This window comes from Phaethon aethereus (assembly GCF_964289735.1).
Source record: "Phaethon aethereus genome assembly, chromosome: 3".
Classification (NCBI taxonomy): domain Eukaryota; kingdom Metazoa; phylum Chordata; class Aves; order Phaethontiformes; family Phaethontidae; genus Phaethon; species Phaethon aethereus.
This window is the reverse complement of record NC_138576.1, coordinates 33,589,606-33,609,053: the sequence shown is the minus strand read 5'-3', so window position 1 is coordinate 33,609,053 and position 19,448 is coordinate 33,589,606. Positions and strand designations below refer to the sequence as shown.

Genomic DNA, 19,448 nt, shown 5'->3' with positions numbered 1-19,448 from the left:
TCTGTAAGGTTAATTGTTGGAACAGCAAGTAGTCTTGCTCTTGCAAGTACAAGTGTATTAGGTTTGCATGGGAAGGTTGTGGTAGCTGAGGGAGCTACAGGGGTGGCTTCTGTGAGAAGCTGCCAGAAGCTTCCCCTGTGTCTGACAGAGCCAATGCCAGCCGGCTCCAACATGGACCTGCTGCTGGCCAAGGCCGAGCCCATCAATAACAGTCGTAGAGCCTCTGGGATGATAACATTTAGGAAGGGGGCAGTGCAGAAATCAAACTGTGCAGCATCAGCTGGAGCCAGAGAAGAGAGGAGTGAGAATATGTGAGAGAAACAACTCTGCAGATGCCAATGTTAGTGAAAAAGAGGGAGAAGGTGCTTCAGGTGCTGGAGCAGAGGTTCCCCTGCAGCCTGTGGTGAAGACCAGGGTGAGGTAGGCTGTCCCCCTGCAGCCCATGATGGTCCATGGTGGAGCAGATATCTACCTGCAGCCAGGGTAGATGGATGCCCAAAAGAGGCTGTGACCCTGTGGGAAGCCTGTGCTGGAGAAAGTTTGACAGGACCTGTGACCTCATGGGAGATCCATGCTGGGATAGCCTTCCTGAAAAACTGCACCCTGTGGATGGCACCCACACTGAAGCAGTTCATGAAGAACTGTAGCCTGTGGGAAGGACTTGTGGGAGAAATTTGTGGAGGACTGTCTCCCATGGGAGAGGGTGCATGCTGGAGCAGGGGAAGAGTGTGAGGAGTACTCTCCTTGGGGAGGAAGGAGCAGCAGAAACAACATCTGATGAACTGACCATAACCCCTATTCCCTGCCTCCTGTGCTGCTTGGGGGGAGGAGGTAGAGAGATCAGGAGCAAAGCTGAGCCTGGGAAGAAGGGAGGGGTGGGGGGAAGGTGTTTTAAGGCTTGGTTTTATTTCTCATTATCCTACTCTGATTTGGTTGGTAATAAATTAATTTTCCTGAGTTGAGTCTGTTTTGCCCATGGCAGTAATTGGTGAGGGATTTCCTGGTCTTTATTTCAACCCATGAGCCTTTTGTTATATTTTTTCCCTGCCCCATCCTGCTGTGGAGGGGAGTGATAGTGGCTTGGTGGGCACCTGGTGTCTAGCCAATGTCAGCCCACACAACAAGAAACATAGCTGAGTAGTTTTAGTGGAGTGCTGGAAAGAAAATACAGATGCCAAGCTTAATATATTGGCTTAGTCATAAAATATGATTGGAAAGAACCTCTGAAAGTAATCAGCTTTGACCCTCTACACAAAGCAAGGACCTCTTTGAGGTTAGATCAGCTTAATCAAATTACATCTGGGCACTTTAAGCATTTCTAGCCATGGAGACTGCCCACCCTGTTAAAATTTTTGAACAACCTCATTGTGAAGAGTATTTCTGCCACCTAATAGGAATTCCCCTTGTTGCAGCTTGTAACTTTTGCACTTCATCCTCTTTCTATGCATAGAAACAATGTGAATTATATGTGAATTATATAATACAAAGTTTTTAGAGTTGTTGTAACTCGTTAAATTAGATATTGAGTCTATTTTGTTGATTTGGTGTCCCTTGACCTCTTGCACTATTTTTTGGTAACCAGTGTAGAGATGGTCGGCCTCTGTCATCAAGGGATAGACGGACTGTACAACAACTAGAAGAGAGACTAAGGACGCTTAAAAGGAGAGAGAGGCATCTGGAATCTATTGAAAAAAGCTGGTGGATGAAGTTCTGTGAAGCTATCCGACCTCTAAAGGTAAAGCTTTCTTATGTTGAGACTTACATTGGAATAACTTCCAGCTTTCTTCTTATATAAATCATAGGTCAAGTTTATCAATTACTATACTGAATATCAACTGCTTATTTTTTTAATTACTATTGTACTATACAATGACAGCTATAGCAAGCTCTGTTTGAGCTCTTGGAAAACCTTTTACTTTGCCTAACATATGATTGAGACTGAAAAGAGGCAAGTCCTAGCTGATCTACGACAGTGCCAGTCCCAGAGAAGAACTTAGTATCTTATCTTAGGCATGTGAAAATGGGAAGAAGAGAAGGAAGAACTCTATAGCTGTCAAGTATAGCTTAGGCTAATCTAAATTACATGTAGCCAGCGGAAGTGAGAGATACTTCGAGAATATATGCATTTGGAATGAGCATCTTGCCAAGTAATTACTTGATCAGTAGTAAGCTAGCTGCCTAGAACTTATGTCTTGATCCTTAACCAGTGCAAAGGAGACTGTTACGGGGCAAAGTTTTGATCTTGGTTTCTTTTTGATCTTAGGACTTTAATTTTAGTAGATACCTGGTTTTAAAAAACAGTACTTTTATGGGACAGCATTGTCATGTAAAGTATTTTTTGCCAGCTAGATATAGGAAGATGTTTTAGTGTTACTTTAAACTGTAGGCTGCACTTTGAAAAGCTGAGGCAGGGGGGTACAAGCAATTTCCTCTAATGCCATTGCTACTATTAATGCTGAGCGCCAATGGAAATGGGCTGAAATGGCACTTATAGAAGAGTTTTCAGTGTGAAATTCTGGAGTTAGCTTTCTATGGTGCATTAGAAATCTAGACTTAACCCTTCCATTTGAAGGACAAATATCCCGAACTGTTCACTTCAGGAGTTTGGATGCTTTCTTTGAGTCAAAATAGCTTGTGTAGCTGCTTTACTTTTCACATTAACCTTAACTTTTGAGAAATGCATTGGCTGTATCTGTTGTCTGTAGGACTTTAACAGTTCACTGTGTTCTCACAGGATAGTGTATAGTATCATTAGTTACTTAGAGATTATGACTTATGGTCAGGACGGTATTCTAGTGTCTCTTTATTCTTGTGGTTTGAATGCTTTTTATTCTGTCAGTAGCTGTAACAGTGACTGTGAATTGTTGGCTTAAGAATCACAGACTAAAAGGTGAGTTGCAGGTGGATACTTTCTCCTGAGAGATTTTCATTTAGAATAAGACTGTGCTATGAAGCATGTTATGAAATTTTTTTACTTTGACTTTTCCTTGATGTCCCATGAAGGTGATAACGTCCATCACAATTAACATCTTAACTCTTGCAGGACTGTTTTAATATTACTTAATAGCATTTGAGCTGTCTTTGCATATATATATATAACTTGTCAATCGTTAAATTAGTGGCTTTTATGAAAAGAAGAAAATCTTTTAATATCCATATGTAATACTTGAGATCAATGTAGAAGTGCAGAAAATATCTTGGAGCTTTTCTTACTGCTTTACAACACTTCTATCTTTAGTGCAACTTGTATATTACTGTTCAAGAATGTGGCCAGTTCTCAGACTTCAAGAGGAATTCCATTTGTTGTGAAGCAAGCACTAGACATGGAGAATGGTGTTTCTGCTTTGTGTTTGAGGTGGTGAGATTTATGGGAGTTGCAGACTTACTGGACTGACAGAACAGAATAACGTGTTCAGGAATACCACTTAGTCTTGGAGGTCTTTTACAGTGTTAACTTACTGTCTACATTCAGACTTTTATAATCATATTGTCTTTGTATAGTGTCTTCCTGTATTTCTGCTTTAATTATTTTGTTACTTGTAAATATCTATTAACAACATATTTTTAACAGCATGTGATATGTTGTTAAACAAAGCCACAACTTTTTTCTATGAAGAGTGAACTTTGACATGGAATAAAGTAAATTTTGAGAGCAATTGTTTTCATCAAACTTGAAGCTGATAATTTTTTAATTTAGTGAAAATCAACACATCTGGAAGATCCTGAGGAAATAAGTAGTGACCAGCATGGGGTTGTCAAGTAATGTCAAACTGGTCTTAACTTCTTTCTACAAAATGTAACCTTTCCTGTAGATAGTAAATCTACTGCTTCTCCTTTCTTTTCTTTATGATGGTTTCTCTTACTTTCTTCTGATACTCTCAGCAGCAAGAGAAATGTGGTATGCTCTACGGATAGGTATAAAAACTGTTTAGGGAAAACACTCCAGAGCACAGTTATGTTTGCTCAATATATGAACAAGACTATAGGTTGTGAAACATGGAAGTTTACTCAATGGTAAGTTGGAAGTATTTCATCAGTTTTTCATGGAGTACTTGGAAGAGATGCCTAAGGTAAGTAATATAAGAAAATGAAGTGCTCTGTTTTGAAGATTGAGACCTCTGAACAGAGCGCACACTCATGTGGCTTAGCTCAAGCAGGTACTTAAAGGCATTGACATCAGTCCAAGTATATGGAGGCTACTACAAAGAGAACAGTGTTCTTTTGCTAAATAGAGAGTGGTACACTTGAACTCCAGTGAGGGAGAGAGAAACTGTTCCCCTATCTAATATTGAGTATAATGAGGACTTTGTATAGATGTGTCGATCTCTCCACCTGCTGCTGAAAACCTTCAGAGAAGCATAGGTAGAGTTAATGCTGTCTTGAGGAGGGAGGGCTAGGGTAATTTTTTTTTCCTCTAACGGGCTTTTGATTTCTTCCCCTGCCCTACTTCTCGGGAGAGCTGAAAGAGGGGAAATGGTAGGCAATTGACTGGGTAACCCATGCTGGCTGAGTGTTAGTGCAGACTGTAGGTGCTGTCAGGAGTCAGTGTAATTACCTCAAAGAGGTGGTGTGGCTAAACTGCCAGGCTTCCTGCATTCACAGCGGCATCTTCTATGTCAGGGAGGTGGGCAGCATGGCAAGCAAGAGGTGTGGATATTTTATGTCCTAAGTTTACATAATGATAACTTAGTATTAAGTGTTTTGCTTCAGCTAACAATCACTTTTAACCTGTGTTTGCCAGGTTACCTGGAGCTTCCTGGAAAGTAGGTCATGTCTGCGATAGTGTGGTGGGTTGACTTGGCTGGCTGCCAAATGCCCACCCAGCTGCTCTCTCACTCCCCATCAATGGGATGGGGGAGGAAATAAGACACAACAATGTGTGGATCAAGATAGACAGGGCAGTCACCAATTACTATTATGGGCAAAACAGAGTTGAAGAAAATTGCCAGTTAAAATTGTTTTGAATGCTTTAAATGGTCTTTGTTTTCTACCACCTTTCTGTCCCCCACCCTCTCTTTCCCAGGCTCAACTTTACTCCTTTAGTCCTGACCCTGGAGTGGCACAGTGGGGATGGGGAATAGGTAGTTGCCATCAGTCCATAATACCTCTTGTTGGCTGCTGCTGCTTCCTTCTCACACTTTGTCTCTGTTCCAGCATGGATCTACTCCATGGGCTGTAGTTCCTGTCAGAAGAACCTGCTTCAGCATGTGGGATCTCTGTAGGCTGCAGCTTCCTTCAGAAAATAGCCACTTGTTCTGGTGTGGGGTCCTTCATGGGCTGAGCGTGGTTATCTGCTCCAGCATGGTCCTCTTAATTGGCTAGCAAAAGATGTCTGCTTCATTGCCTGGAGCAGCACCTTCTCTGAGCTTGGTGTCTACAGGGCTGTTTCTCACACTTTCATCTTGCTCCTCTCTACTGTCTAGTATTTTCCCCTTTCTTAGATATGTTTTCGCAGAGGGGCCACCATGCTGGGCTCAGCTTTGGCCAGCAGTGGGTCAGCTGGAGCCAACTGGAAACAGCTGTGTCAAACACAGGGCAGCCTCTTGCCTCTCCTCAGAGAGGACACTGCTACAGTCCCCCTGTTACCAAAACCTTGCCATGTAAACCCAATACAAATCGTGTTTCCCATGAGGAATCAGCTTTGCTGCTTGGTCAGTATAACTGTTCAATAATGTGTCACCAATTTTCTTTACTCTGGTAATGGATATCAGTGCTGAGGGCATGACTGCTCCTTTAAATTTTTATCTTGCTTCAGTGTGGGTTCAAAGTCATGGAACAGCTATCCTAAGCAGATTCATGGTTTCTTTATTTGTTGGTACATGAGTACCACTGTAGGAAACAACTGGGCAGGTGAGTATTGTTTTCGATTTTTGGAGGGGAGAACATTAACAATTTTGAGACATGAATTTTGAGGCTTTTTAAAGAAGTTCCACCTAGGTTTGGATCATGTGTTCATTCCTGCTCAGAATAATTTAAATCCTAAATTCCATGATTATTTTAGTAACACTTTGGAGTTATCTACAGAGGAAACAACTTAGCTTGACTGAGATCTGGGAGCAGGGATAGGAGTCAAAAAGCTCTCTGAATAACTCAAGGATGATGCAGGTGTCAGGGGAATGTTTAGGAAGTTGAAGGGAGGTACCACAGAAAACAATGTAAGCAGAATGTGAATCATGTCAGAAAAGACTTACTAGCTTGTGACTTATGTGCAGTAGAAGTGGAAAAAATACACTAATCAATTGAATATTTCTAAATTATTTGGTCTGACTTATTAAACTGAACTGCAATTCAACTTCCCGCTATGACCTAGAATTAGCATGCTTCCATTTTTCATTGATAAATGCCTATATTGACATTTTTGTCTTGGTTTTTGCTTAGCCATGTCTTTTAATCCCATATGTTTAAATGTAAAACAAAGCTTGAAGTAAACCATTTCTTACTGTCTTCTGTTTAGCTGCTTCCTTACTTGCCCATGTAGAGGTTTTATATTAATATGCTAAACTCATTTCAGGCAGCAGTGTAAGTCGTATTAGTAGTAATTTCAACTCATTGTTGTTGTAATATCTGCAGTCTTGCATAAAAACGCAGTTCACTGTTTTTTGGCAGTTACTTGTATACATACTAGGCTGCACAACACATTGTAGATTAGAAGACCCAAGCAGATGCTTAGAGGTGATCAAAGTGATTCTTACAGTAAAGAAGAAGGCAGAAGTGAAGGCAGAAGCTCTGAAACCTGTTCTGGAGCAAATGATTGAGTACAGGTGGGTATGGGTTCTGTGTTTTGCAACTGAGGGATATGAGGAAGTGGCCTGGCAATGGAGCAGTTCAAACTGGTTGTAGTGGAGGAGGTAACATAGCTTGAGGTATAGTTGCACTGAGGTCCTGCTTTCAAAAGGACTAGGGTGTAAGAACTCAGATTTGTCTTTCATTGAAAGTTAAACTTCTCCTAATATAGATCAAGGGTTGCTTTTTTTTTTGTAATCACTTTACCAAATTCATTAGTGTGTTTGGCTGAAACCCAGGCTTTTTGGTTTTGGCTGTTCTAGTGCTAAAAGCTTTTCAGCATCAGTTGATAAACAATCCTGCTATGAGAACAAGAGGTTTTGATTAAGCACTGTCCTTTGCTCTGAAGTTGAACATGTACTAATGTTCTCGGGGGCTTGGATTCCTTCGTAATTATGCTGTGACACAAAGCAAGATTATTTTGTAAATTTTGATGGCTAAGTGTATCTAGAATTTTTAAGGATGTTCTAGTTGGTTTAAAACTAGTAAACAGCAGGACAGTAGTATCCCAATAAGACTGTGGATGACAGATTTGTCCTTTCTATAGGTGGCAAGTAAAAGGCAACAATGAGTACACAGCTCCTGCTGCAATGTTTTTCTAGCCTATCTTAGGCTTTTATGTGGGGGGTAAAGAAAAGGAAGTACTTTTTTTTCACTTAGCCAGATACCATACCAAAAGGCATGCTTTTAATTTAAGTCAGGATCACACCACTTGATAAGGCTCATCCAGACCATGCCATCTGCAAGCTCAACTACTAGTTTGAGTGTTGGTATTCTCCCAATTGTTGGCCAAGTGCTGATTAATACACTAGAAATGGTCGATTGGTCTGTAACCAGTTGAAGTACAAGGAGAGTGTAGGTAAGAACACAAGGATCCCTTCTGCGAAAGGCTTAAGTCAACTGATGCTCTGAAATTGTGTAAACATGGGTTGATGTTAATTGCAAATCACTTATGATTCAGTAGTCTTAATAGCACTATGGAAATACAGGATGAACTAAGGTAGACTGAAGGTCTTTAATATTAGCCTTTTCAATCTCATATTTAATGGGACTGGAGTTGAGGTTAAAATGGGAAAAGGAGTGCTTTTTCAACCACTTACCTACTTCTAGAAGTGTTATGCATCACTTCAGAAGGCAGATGTAATCCAGAGGAGATATGGATACCTGCCTGCTGGCCATAGTTGGCAGAAGGTAATGAAGTAATGCAAGCTTTCAGACTCTTGGTCTTAATTGTTTTAAAACATCTATTTCCTGAATGGCCACCTAGTGGGAGTTTGCTGTGGAGAGGTAAAATCTTAGTACACTTAAATATGTAGAAATGCGCATATGCCCTAATGCACTAATATCAATATCTTGATATTAGTCTCTAAATCTATACCTAATAAGGCCTATGTAACTTGAGTTGTTTTATAATATTTTAATGATAATGTTCTAATATTGTGTTTGAGTTTGCAGATGGAAGCTTATCTTCAGAATTTAATGAACAATAACATTGCAACTCTGAGTACCTTTAATGAGCAGCTGTAATAAAGATCTTAACACTTTCAAGATGGCTGTGTGCCAAGTTTTAAGGTTAATAAACTAAACTATGAAACTCCCTTATTCATGTGGAAGACCATGCATTGTGTTCCTGCATATAGAATTTGGCAATAGGTCTGTCTAGGTTGTCTCAGATCTAGCAAACTGAAAACATTATTGTTTTGGGAAGTTCAGCATGCTTATCTGAGTCTATGCTGTGACTAGGGTTTCTAGGAAAATACAGTGAACCTGTGGGAGCTGTAACTGAATGGGTTTGCCATCTGGGCTCACTTTTGTATGCCGTTCCCTAACTGCCACAGAGAAAATATTGTGAGGGAGGAGAAAACCTAGCAAAGTGGAGAATGATTTCCTGAACTAGCTTGTAGCCCAGAAAAAACAATAGGAGGTGTTCTTGTTGAGGACAACTTGGAGAACAAAGTCCCTGGCTCGAATGTTGTATTTGGTAGGCATAATAGAAACACTTTCCTGTGTTTTAAGATCTTAAGGAACAACCTTATTTCACTGAACCTACTTGATTCAGACCATTCATAGAAGAACTCAAGGAAATGAAGCCACCTTTGAAAGAAGGTGGCTGTTTCATCTAAAGATAAAGAAGAGAGGGAAATGGGGAAAATGGAATGTACAAATATCAGAAAATTACTTTCAGTTCTCTAAACTTACTGCTAAATTGTTTGAAATCTTCCTATTTAAAATAAACTCAAACTTTCCATACTTTGACTATATTCAGGGACTAAATCACCTGGCTCTAAGCTATTTGCTTGTTTTAATCTAGCCCTTAAAACCTGAAAAATATGAATGCACAAACCCAGCCTAACTACTGATATATGGCTGGCCTATAAAGTCTTCATTTACTCCTGGTAAACTTAGCTTAGTGTTTCATATGCCACCTTAGCTTAGCCAAGAAATTATGTTTATACATAATATACATGTACATTAGGCAGTTCTGTTTGTATTTATGTGCAGAAGCTTATAAAAAAGCCTGCCATTGCTGATTTTAAGAATAGCAGTATCTGATTTAATGATAATGGTCCTTAAAAATTATGACTATTATATTAGCCATCTTGCTGGCTAAATAGGCACAGCTGTTAGACTTTTTTTGGTTTCAAATTTCTTTAATAGGGTATGCGCTCCAGAAGAAGATCATGGGGCAAATGACTCTGCTAGTACCGCTAAAGGGATATGGAAACTCTTCCAGAACCTTCTACAGAAGAGAGGCTTTTATCTGGCAGTTATGATCATAGTAATCTCATCTTATTTTAATCGCTTGTGGATAGATAATGTTTTAGAATAATATTTAAGTAGCACTTACCTAAATTTTCTTGAAGCTTAGGTATTTGTCCTACTACCTTAATATTTATAAACATCCTTTTTCTAGTCCATTCTCTTCACATAATTTCAAAGTTAAATTTCTAGGTGACTTAAGCCTTTGGGTCAAAATACTTTGTAAAGTTGATGATTTATCTAAGTCGAGCCTTGAAAATTTCTCTGAAAACCTCAATACCAATGAGTAACTGAGAGGACCTGCAGGCAGAAGAAGAAAGTAGACCTGGTGTTTGGGCTTGGTTACCTGAGTTTTACATCGCTCCCTCCAAGTAATTTGATTGAATGTGTCTGAGCACGCTACAGAAGGGAGTTCCTGTTCAGGAAAGGAGAAATGTTCCTTGTAAGGTTGCCCCCTTTTGGAAGATGAGCATGCAGATGTGGTGGCCAAGGGAAACAAACTCTTAATTTCCCTTAATTAACACCAAATGCATGTGTATATAGGTTTCCTATATATATATATATATATGAATAAAAGGTTTCCTATTTAAGACAGCAGAATGTGTAACCTCTACCTGCTAAATGCTGTGTTCATTTAATGAAACATCTCATCTGTGTTCTTAATGACACTTTTGACTTATGGGTGGACTTCTGTATTGCACTACATCGTGTGATGTACTTTAACACTTGATTCTCAGCTTAATGTATCTACCAAGTGAAGAGGCGGTTCTCATCCTAGATGATCAACTTTTTAAATGCTTCACATAAATCCTGCTTAACAGAGTAAATATTTTGTTTACTTCTTTCAAGTAGTAAGCACTTCTCTCAAGTATTTACCAAAAAGTTACTGTTTTGAGTGGGGTTTGAGCTCTGAGGTGGTCCCAGATCATTAGTCCTTTATTGAAAGTTAAACAAGTCTTCATTTCTTGTATCAACTGCAAGCACTTTCAGTTAAGTTGTAATAAATCTTTACTTCTAGATTGTGTGGGGAGTATTCTTCATCATTGTGGCACTGCTCTTCACTGTCTCTCTGTTCTTATCAAAGTAAGTACATTTCAGCATTTTTCTTAAACACTTAAACTACATGGCTTCTGCTCTGTAATCAAAATCAGGCGTGGTTTGCTTCAAGAGTCAGCCCACTTTTCTATGCTACATTTCTGTAACTAGAGGTGTGTTTCTCATTGTAATAGTATATATTGAAAATGAACAAAATGTGCTAAAACAGATTCAAAAAAGGACATAATTCAGCTTGATTGACTGTGTGCTGCTGAAAAAGTTCTGATTCAGCAGAGAAACTAAGCATATACATTAAGAAAGTTTAATTCAGACTATGGAAGTATTGTGATTGCTTGAATGAATCTTAATGCATGTAGGTTTTTGGGCTGGGTAACAGGTGCTTAAATTCTTGCAGTAAATGACTTGTATAATCCATTATGATGTGCATTACACTGTAATTGTTCCATGGTGTTGAAAGGAATATAGCCAGCTGCAAATCTGGTGGTTTTCAATGAAGATTGACACTAACCGGAGGTCTCGAATGTTGGCATTTTTAATTTTTCAGACTGGGCAAATAAGCTCTATGACCCAAACTAGGGAAAAGCTAAAATGCCAAGGAGATGCAGAAATCAATATACCTTTTAATAGGACAAGTGCAATGAGTGTGGTAAAACAAAGTGGGTGCCTAAATATCAAAAACCTGTCAGTCTCTGGACTTAGTTCAGAATTTTTTATGAGCTGCCCTTTTAAATTAAACTGAAGACAAAGCTCTGGGAGAACCATAGTACTTACCTAATTTTTCTTAATTACCGCAGTTTGGACAAAGCTCTGCATTCGGCTGGCTTCGACTCAGGATTTATAATTTTAGGAACTAATCTGACCAATCCATTGAATATGCTGTTACCTGTTCTTCAAACAGTAAGTAAGAAATTGGTGATATACATCTGTAAGGATGCTCCTGTCTGTCTTCTAGTAAGCTGTCAAAAGGCAAACTATAGTCTCCCCAAGTAATTAATTAAAACAAAATTGTCTAGATGTGTGTTCTGTAGAAGAAAGGCAACTTCCTTGTTAACAATATTTTAGTTATTAGATACCGGTATGAAAATCTTGCGTGGTGGAAGGTGGTGTGTGAAATTAAGTGTCATCTGATGAGAACATAAAGGCAATGAAGAATGACATCACTTAGTTGTCATGCACAGAATAAAAGCAACTTCTCCCATGCCCTACCTATATTGTAGATGTTTGTATACTTTATAATTTACCTCCTGAAGTGTAGTACATGCACTTTTTCACTTTTTAATGTATTTATTGCATCTCGAAAAATACATTACACTCTCTGCAGTTATGTATGTTATAGTAATGCATTAGTCTTTGAAACAAACCCTACATAAAAACAAATGTCTGTTAACTTCAGTATGGTTGGAAGGCAACAAGGCCACATATGAATGTGGCAATCAGTCATGGGTAAGCTGAGAAAATGAAAAGCCTTAATGTGAGCTAATGCTTTATTCTCCCAGAGTTGAGTTCTTTCTCTATTATTGGTATAATGGGTTGGCACAATGCTTTACTTCCCTATGGTTTCTGAAGTGATTAAATACCCAAGCTTGCCATCTAATGAGAAAAGTAGTGTTCAGCAGCTGTATTATCTCAAGCTGTTATTAATGTAAACATAAACAAGTTTGGTATGCAAATATGTTCAGAAATATTTGCAAATAGAATGTCTATACAGTCCTAAAATGATGGTTGTCACTGTGGACTTACTTTTAAATGTGCTTTGAGATGGAATTAAGTATTTCTTGGCCTAAAAATGTGTAACATTTTAAAACTTGCCTTCATTTTGAATAATGAAAAATGTTCAGTTGCTTTCCCCAACTAATTCTACAAGCTCTATTAGCAGCAAGCTATATTAGCTGTATTTGGAGCCAGTTATGTAAAGACCCTTGAATGAAAGGAGTCTTACTACCTCAGATGCTATAAGTAGAAAGTACTTATTTAACTTTAAGTGGGGGGAAGAGCTTGTTTTCAGATTTTGATGTTTTCTTGTCTTTTTAACTGCTTGTGTTCTTGTTTTAGGTTTTTCCACTTGATTATATTCTTATTACAACTATTGTTATGTACTTTATCTTCACTTCAATGGCAGGGATCCGGAATATGGGTATATGGTTCTTCTGGATAAGGGTAAATATGACTTAAGTGTTTAGTTAACAATACTCAGTAAGATGTTTAACAAATGTGTGATATTGAATACATTTAATAAATAGTCATTATTTATGTACAGCTTCACAAATACTGGATGTTGCAAATAGCATTGTTTCTATGTCTAATGAGTGTTAGAAGCCTGTTGTACAATCTTCACTGCTTTTGAAAGGTGTTCCATTTTGTGAAGTTATCAGACCAAACTGATGTTACAGTTTGATAAGCAATAGAGTCAGCTGACTCTTTCAAGTGTTTAATCAGTGGCAGCTTGCCTGAAGGACACAATATTCTTTGACAAAACGAGGGCACAGTTTGTTATCAGTGATAGGCAACACCATTTAAATCTTGCTATTATCTGCTGGTTTATAAATGTTCTGGTTAATCAATACAAAGAACAATTAATTTAGTTCAATAGTTGTGCTTTGAAATTCAGGTAAATATACCTGAAAACCTGCTTTGACTCATTGGAATTAAGTTGCCAGAGGGTAGTTTTAGCAGCCTCCCACTTCTGTCAGTAGAATTAAAGCTGTTACTTGAATTAAATAGGATTTTAAATGTCTTCAGGTGAAAAAAAAAGTTAATATTTGTGTATTTTCTGTTTTCAGCTTTATAAAATCAGACGAGGAAAAACTCGACCTCAAGCACTCTTGTTTCTCTGTATGATACTTCTGTTGATAGTTCTTCATACAAGTTACATGATCTACAGTCTTGCCCCTCAGTATGTAATGTATGGAAGCCAAAAATATCTGGTACAGGTGAGATGTAATACTTTTTTTAAATTAAAAATCCTACCTTCTGCATGAAAAATGTACTGTGTACAGCAACTTTTAAAGCCAGGCTAGTTCTCAGATTTGAAGACTTATGTAGCCGAGGCTTTTAACTACTAGTAGGTGTCTTGATAATACAGAAGTCAAAAACTGGTTGTACTATATATAAGTATAGTACAAATTTAATTCCTAGATCATGTTCAGGCAATGTAAAACTTTGAATATTGCTTCACTTTAAGATAGCTGCTCGCTTCCACTAGATTTGGTACTGGTACGCTTAGGTTGCTAAATGACTGCAGTGAGGATTAGTTGTAGTGTGTAAGGCTGTCTGTCCATAGACTGAAAGCAATGTTTTTGTTCCACAGTTGATAGATTTTTATATGTGTATTTGTGAGAAATGACAAAGATAACTTGGTACAGCAGAGGGTAATAATCAGAACGAAGCAAGTAAGTGCTGATTAATCACACTTCAGACACTTTGGACTGTCCAACTTGATGAAACTCATTGCAGTTCTCATTCTATAAAATTTTCTATGGAATTAAGTAGTTAACATTAGTCTCTGCTTTTGTTATTGTACTTTTTTGTACTTCAAGGTTTTGGTCTTTTAGTCTTTCATCTTCTGTACCTGAAGGCTTTAATTCTTGTATTTCACCTTGGTTTGAGTGGAGGCCTGCATATTTATGGGGAAGTTCGAAGTTACACATAAGCATCTCGAGGGGGTATTATGGACAGCTGTTTACCAAGGTCTGGTATCCTACAGGGGCAGGCTTTGTTAGATCTGATCTTGTAAATGTAGACAACCAACTGGGTCATGAACTTGTTATTCATATTCAGGCACAGTGAAGTCCAGATTTCTTTGTGTGCTGTTTGGGAATTTAACAAAAAGAAAACAATTAAGGCAGAATGGTTTAGAGAAGGGATTTAAGTGAGGTTGAAGTAACTGGGTGCTGCTTTGAGCATTTGGAATACTACTCTTAGCTTTCCAGAAGGCTGTGCCTCTGGGAAGAGAGCATACTGCTTTAAAAAAAACAATGACCTGCCAAGGTTCTTCAGCTGAAAATATTTATTAAAATGTGTAACTTACCACTATCAATTCTTTCAATTTAAACAGAGTAGATGCAGAGTACTTCAAGCAAAAGGACTAGAAGGAGAAACTGAAGTTGAAATAGTGTTAAATATGCTAGAGGAGAAGAACCTGATCAACTTAAATGTGCTGAGTGGATGTGGTATTGTCACTGCTGGAAGTAAAGCATTCAATAAATGCTTCTTCTCCGCTGTCTTTATATCTAAATTGTGTCTGGTAATGGGAGGCTGGTCACCCTGATATCAATCCAAGCACAATAATAGAATCACTGTAGGGAACTTAAATATTTGGTATTTAGTAAGCTTAATGAATTTTTATTGGATTTTATGCTGGAAATAACTACCACAAAATAAATATGCTTAAGCATCTATAAATTGGCTCAACGTGTCAGAATTACGGTAGTAGCAGCAAGAAACAGCTGAAAATTAGCTGAGGAAAGCAGTTTGCTTCTATGGTGAGTTTATATTGAACTCCTAGAGTGATTACTGTGTAGGTAGCCTACAGCATCACATAGCTATGTCTGAATTAGTTATGAGCTCAAGTTCCTGCAAAAGGATGTTTGAGGGTTATTTTTTTTATGTTGTAGACTGATTCTGTGTCTCTAATTACAGTGCAGAACCACTGTGGTGGAAGGGTGGGAAGGACAATTTCATTAAGCATCCTACCAGGCTAGCCTTTAAGCCTTTCGGTGACTTGAGTAAAGAATCCCTCATGACAAAGCTTGCAGATAACATGGAAGATTGACAAAAAGTAAATAAAGACTGTAGCTAGCACTTCTTGCTTTATGATTAAAAAGGCACTGTTTCAGTAAAATAAAATGTGTGTATACTGAGGGTGGCAGAAGGGTTGGGACTTAAACAGCTAACATGTGAGTGTTTGTCATGACAAATATTATCTCAACATAGATATATAGTTTGTTATGAAAAGGGTCAATGGAATGGAGTACAGCAGTAGAGGGGCTCCTATGTCATTCAAACAGCTATTGAAATACAATCCTGGACAGCACTGTAAGAAGTATTAGCTGGAATGGTTGAGTAGAGCTACAACTTTTCATTTAAAGAATTAAAAAGATGTTGTGGTCAAGATAGCCTTCTTGAGTCTTTAGTTTCTTATGTCACATTTCAAAGAGCTGTGTTTAAGACTGCATAAAGTAACTTGGGTAGAAAGGTTTTACTGTTAAATAACATGAAGCATAAAGAGTATGCTAGTATATTACAGCTGGACTTCTATGGCATACCAAGTAAATATAAGGTTTTCAGACAACATCTTCTCTTGTAATCTTGGAGAATGTACCAGACGCATTTTCTGTGTCTGACTATCCTGGTAACTGAATGTTAAATTCTTGTGTTTCGAAATGAGGAGAGATGGTGGCTGGGAATGAAGAATGACATATTTTTCTGTGGATACCAGGAATGAGGAGGTTCTTAAGGGTTATGAATTGGTTATTACGGAACGGACGACTGGCCAGGAACATGCACAGGAACTCAGCAATGAAATACATTTTGTGCAAATGGCAAGCTTCCTGATGACAGAAGCTGTATGTACCACTTTACTTGGGTTTCTTACAGACACCACAGTCAATTTCATGATTTAAAGTAACACCACTGGTAAACAAAACTGTACAGAACCAAGCAATAAATAAGCAATATTCCAAGTCAGTTTAGTGGATGAGTGGGCTGATAAACATGTATGTCAAAATCTGGTGGCTCGTAGAAAGACTGTGTAAAAGGAGCACTTCCCCCTCTTCTTTGCTCTACAATGATTCCCAATCTAGTAACCTGTCAAACTGATTTGTATCCTAAATCTATAGCGATGCATTAGACAGGTTAGAATCCTGTTTGAATCTTGAACTGTTTCCTTTGGAGATGGTTACTTTTGATAAGACCTTGTAACTTTGAAGTGCAGTTGACTTTTCCTGATAATTGATATGCATGGAAGAATGGAGCTCTTGTGAGGTTTAACTTGAGGTTTAACTTTAACTTTCTTGCATTAACTCTTTTGACCATTGGGGTGTTCAAAGCATGTGTCCCCAATTAATAGAAAGTGTTTTCAGCTATGATGTATGTAGGGAACTTCTGAAAGTTTCTTTTGGATAAAGTGCTTTTACCAACTGAGTCCCTGTGTAGGGCTTTGATCCACTTGCATAACTCTTCAAACACTGAGGAATTCTGGGTTTCATCTCTCAAGACAGCCTTTGTAACATCTGCTAAACAGCCATGAGTCTCTTTATAGCCTTTCACAAAGGGAAAGAGTTCTGTCCACATCCAGGCTGCCTTCTCAGCTTTGTAGCAAAAACGTAACTTTGCCCGTACATGTTCCGACTTATTTCTTCTCTGTGTGAGTTAGCTTTGTGTAAGACTACTTTTGCTTTATTTAATACTAATGTAGTTTGCTTTGTGTAATAGTACTTACATATTTAAGAATCTTAAATTTGGATGTTAGAAATTCTAGCTACATAAAAATGAAAATGGTGTTCAGCTGATAGACTTGGTAAGATTACCATTCCTCTTAGCATGGCAAATGTGGTTTTTAATTTTTATTAGGAAGAGCTAATACTGTGAAATGCTTCACTTTATATCTCTGTTTTGGAATAGCTGTTTCATTTTTTCCAAGTCTGTTTTGTGAAAAGGTAGAAAACTTTCAGTGGACCTTTACAAGATTTTTGCCGTGTGTAGGAGAGAAGAAAGGATTGCTAGGGAAAGAGAGGCTGGTTTTATGACTTTAAGGTACACCCCAGTGCCTTGAGCTTGTGGAAAGCATTTAGAGTTGAATTAAGATGTCAGAAGTCTTAAATTACAGGAATGTTCATGGAGAGAAAGATTATCAGACTTGGAAAAAAGCATAGATATTATCAAAGGAAACCCACAGGTCTAACTAATGTTGCATGTTGTATTTTAAATTCCTACTATTTTAAAATCAAAATGAATAAAGGTAAGGAAGACAAAATTTTGAAATGGTAAGATTCTGATTGTTCTGTGCTTTTTGTATGCCCCTGTATAATTGTACAATGTATAATGCTGTTCTGAAAGAAGCTCTCTCTGACTGAGCAGTATAAGCTGTAATGGTGACAGCCAGCTGGAATACCTCCTGGAGCTGAACCACTGCTAAATGTACACTGAATAACTGAAATTTCATGTCTTCTGTTCTTATCCTGTTGTTTCTATCTACATGTTGTCTGCTTAGTTTTGGTTCTACTTTACTTCCTGATTCCTGTGCCTAATCATAATCTTTTTGGAATAGTTTCTTCTAAGGCAGTTTGTGGTCTCCACACTTCCATTTGCTTGCATGAAATTAAGTTAACTGTTCATACAAACTGCTGCTTTTTAGGATAGACACTTGAGTCTTTTTCTTGAATGTTCAGACCAAAAGATGAATTTACTTCATATTGACAAACTTTCCCCATTAAGTTGGCAGAGAAACAATTTTATGTGCCAGCTTGTACTGGTTTTCGGTAGGTGTTAAGGGACACCTGTGTTTCAGCCTGAAGGATAAAAGATGTTGACCCATACTGATTTCTTTAGAGGGCTTTCTGTTTAGGAAATTGTGAGGATGGAAGTACATACAGTAGATATGAAAGCATTTGAAGTGAGTTAGTGTATGAAGAAATCAATATAGTTCAAAGGATTCATATTGGACTCTGATAAAATTATTCACTGATGATTCAAAAGTGTGGTGCATAAAGAGTTCATGTATTCTCTGAAAGGGTCAGTTTTCCAAAGATAGGAGGCCCTTAAACAGGAGTATTTGGGTTTTCAATAGTTCAGCATAACTTAGCCAGAGTGGAGGAAGACAAGTATATTGGATACTATCATCTGGCTTTTAGACCAGAAGTAAACTGTATTTGGTATCATAATGCAAGCCCAACACTTTCATGGTGTCTTCATCACCAAAGTTGAATTCCAAATTAGTTTTATGCACAGTTAAAAGGTTTAATGTCAGAGATGAAGTTTTTATTTTTCACAAGTCTTCAAAAACAACAAAAGCTATTATTTTTTTCTAAATGAGAGCATATTTACAAATGTTCATGTTGTACCACTTACAGCTTATTCTGCATATACTGTTCAAAAACAATCTTAACCTTTTTGAGTATTGTAAGAGATTTGTCAAAGCCTTTTTTATAAAATCAGTAATTTCTTGGGAGACGTGTTTGTTTCGGGGACTATCATTGTGTATGGAAGAATGTTGCTGGTACACTATTGTAGTAATTTTCTGTACTTATAACGCAGAGCAATAAGACAATTGATGGCCAGCCAAGCAATGTGACAACATTTGTGTCTAAAAACTGTGATGCAGATGCACCTGAAGGTAAGATACAAGAAATTAATGTATTTCCTATGTGATATGTGCATGCTCAGCTGTAATAAGCAGCTCTGTCTCTTCATGGCTTTGATTTGCTGTGATGTATAGCTATGTCCAGAAAACAGCTTGCTTAGAGCTTATTTAATTCATTTGAAGGAATTACTATTTTTAGTGGAAACCATGTGTAACCATGCATTCCAGTTAACTTTAAAATCTCCTGTTTGCTTTAACATGTATGTAAAAGACCCTAAAAATAAACCCTAGCTGGTGAATAGTTTAGCATGTTAAGTATCATGTCAATGTATAAGTCTATCATACAAACATGCAAAGAAGTATTCTATAAATTTCTCAGTGTACTTGGGGGGGAAAAAAAAGATCCGAACTTCTTAGTACAACTTTACAGATAAAAGAATTCTGCAGTCTTTATTAAGATGTAAATATGGGCTGTTCCATGAGCAACAATACCAGTGGAACTTGACATCTTAGGCTATTTTCTTGTAATCCTTATACTCCTCATTTATCA

The 19,448-nt window shown here is 37.8% G+C and overlaps 1 protein-coding gene across 1 annotated transcript in view; it reads left to right on the top strand.

The window, feature by feature from the left end:
• Positions 1-19,448, top strand: part of LMBRD1 (LMBR1 domain containing 1) — a gene marked incomplete at both ends in the record, with an annotated part of 94,842 nt that overhangs the window by 57,942 nt on the left and 17,452 nt on the right. The window contains 6 exons of the mRNA XM_081997867.1: positions 1,583-1,735; positions 10,562-10,626; positions 11,394-11,496; positions 12,652-12,756; positions 13,380-13,529; positions 18,853-18,931. Of these exons, the coding sequence (XP_081853993.1) occupies positions 1,583-1,735; positions 10,562-10,626; positions 11,394-11,496; positions 12,652-12,756; positions 13,380-13,529; positions 18,853-18,931 (655 nt within the window). The remainder of the gene's footprint in view (positions 1-1,582; positions 1,736-10,561; positions 10,627-11,393; positions 11,497-12,651; positions 12,757-13,379; positions 13,530-18,852; positions 18,932-19,448) is intronic.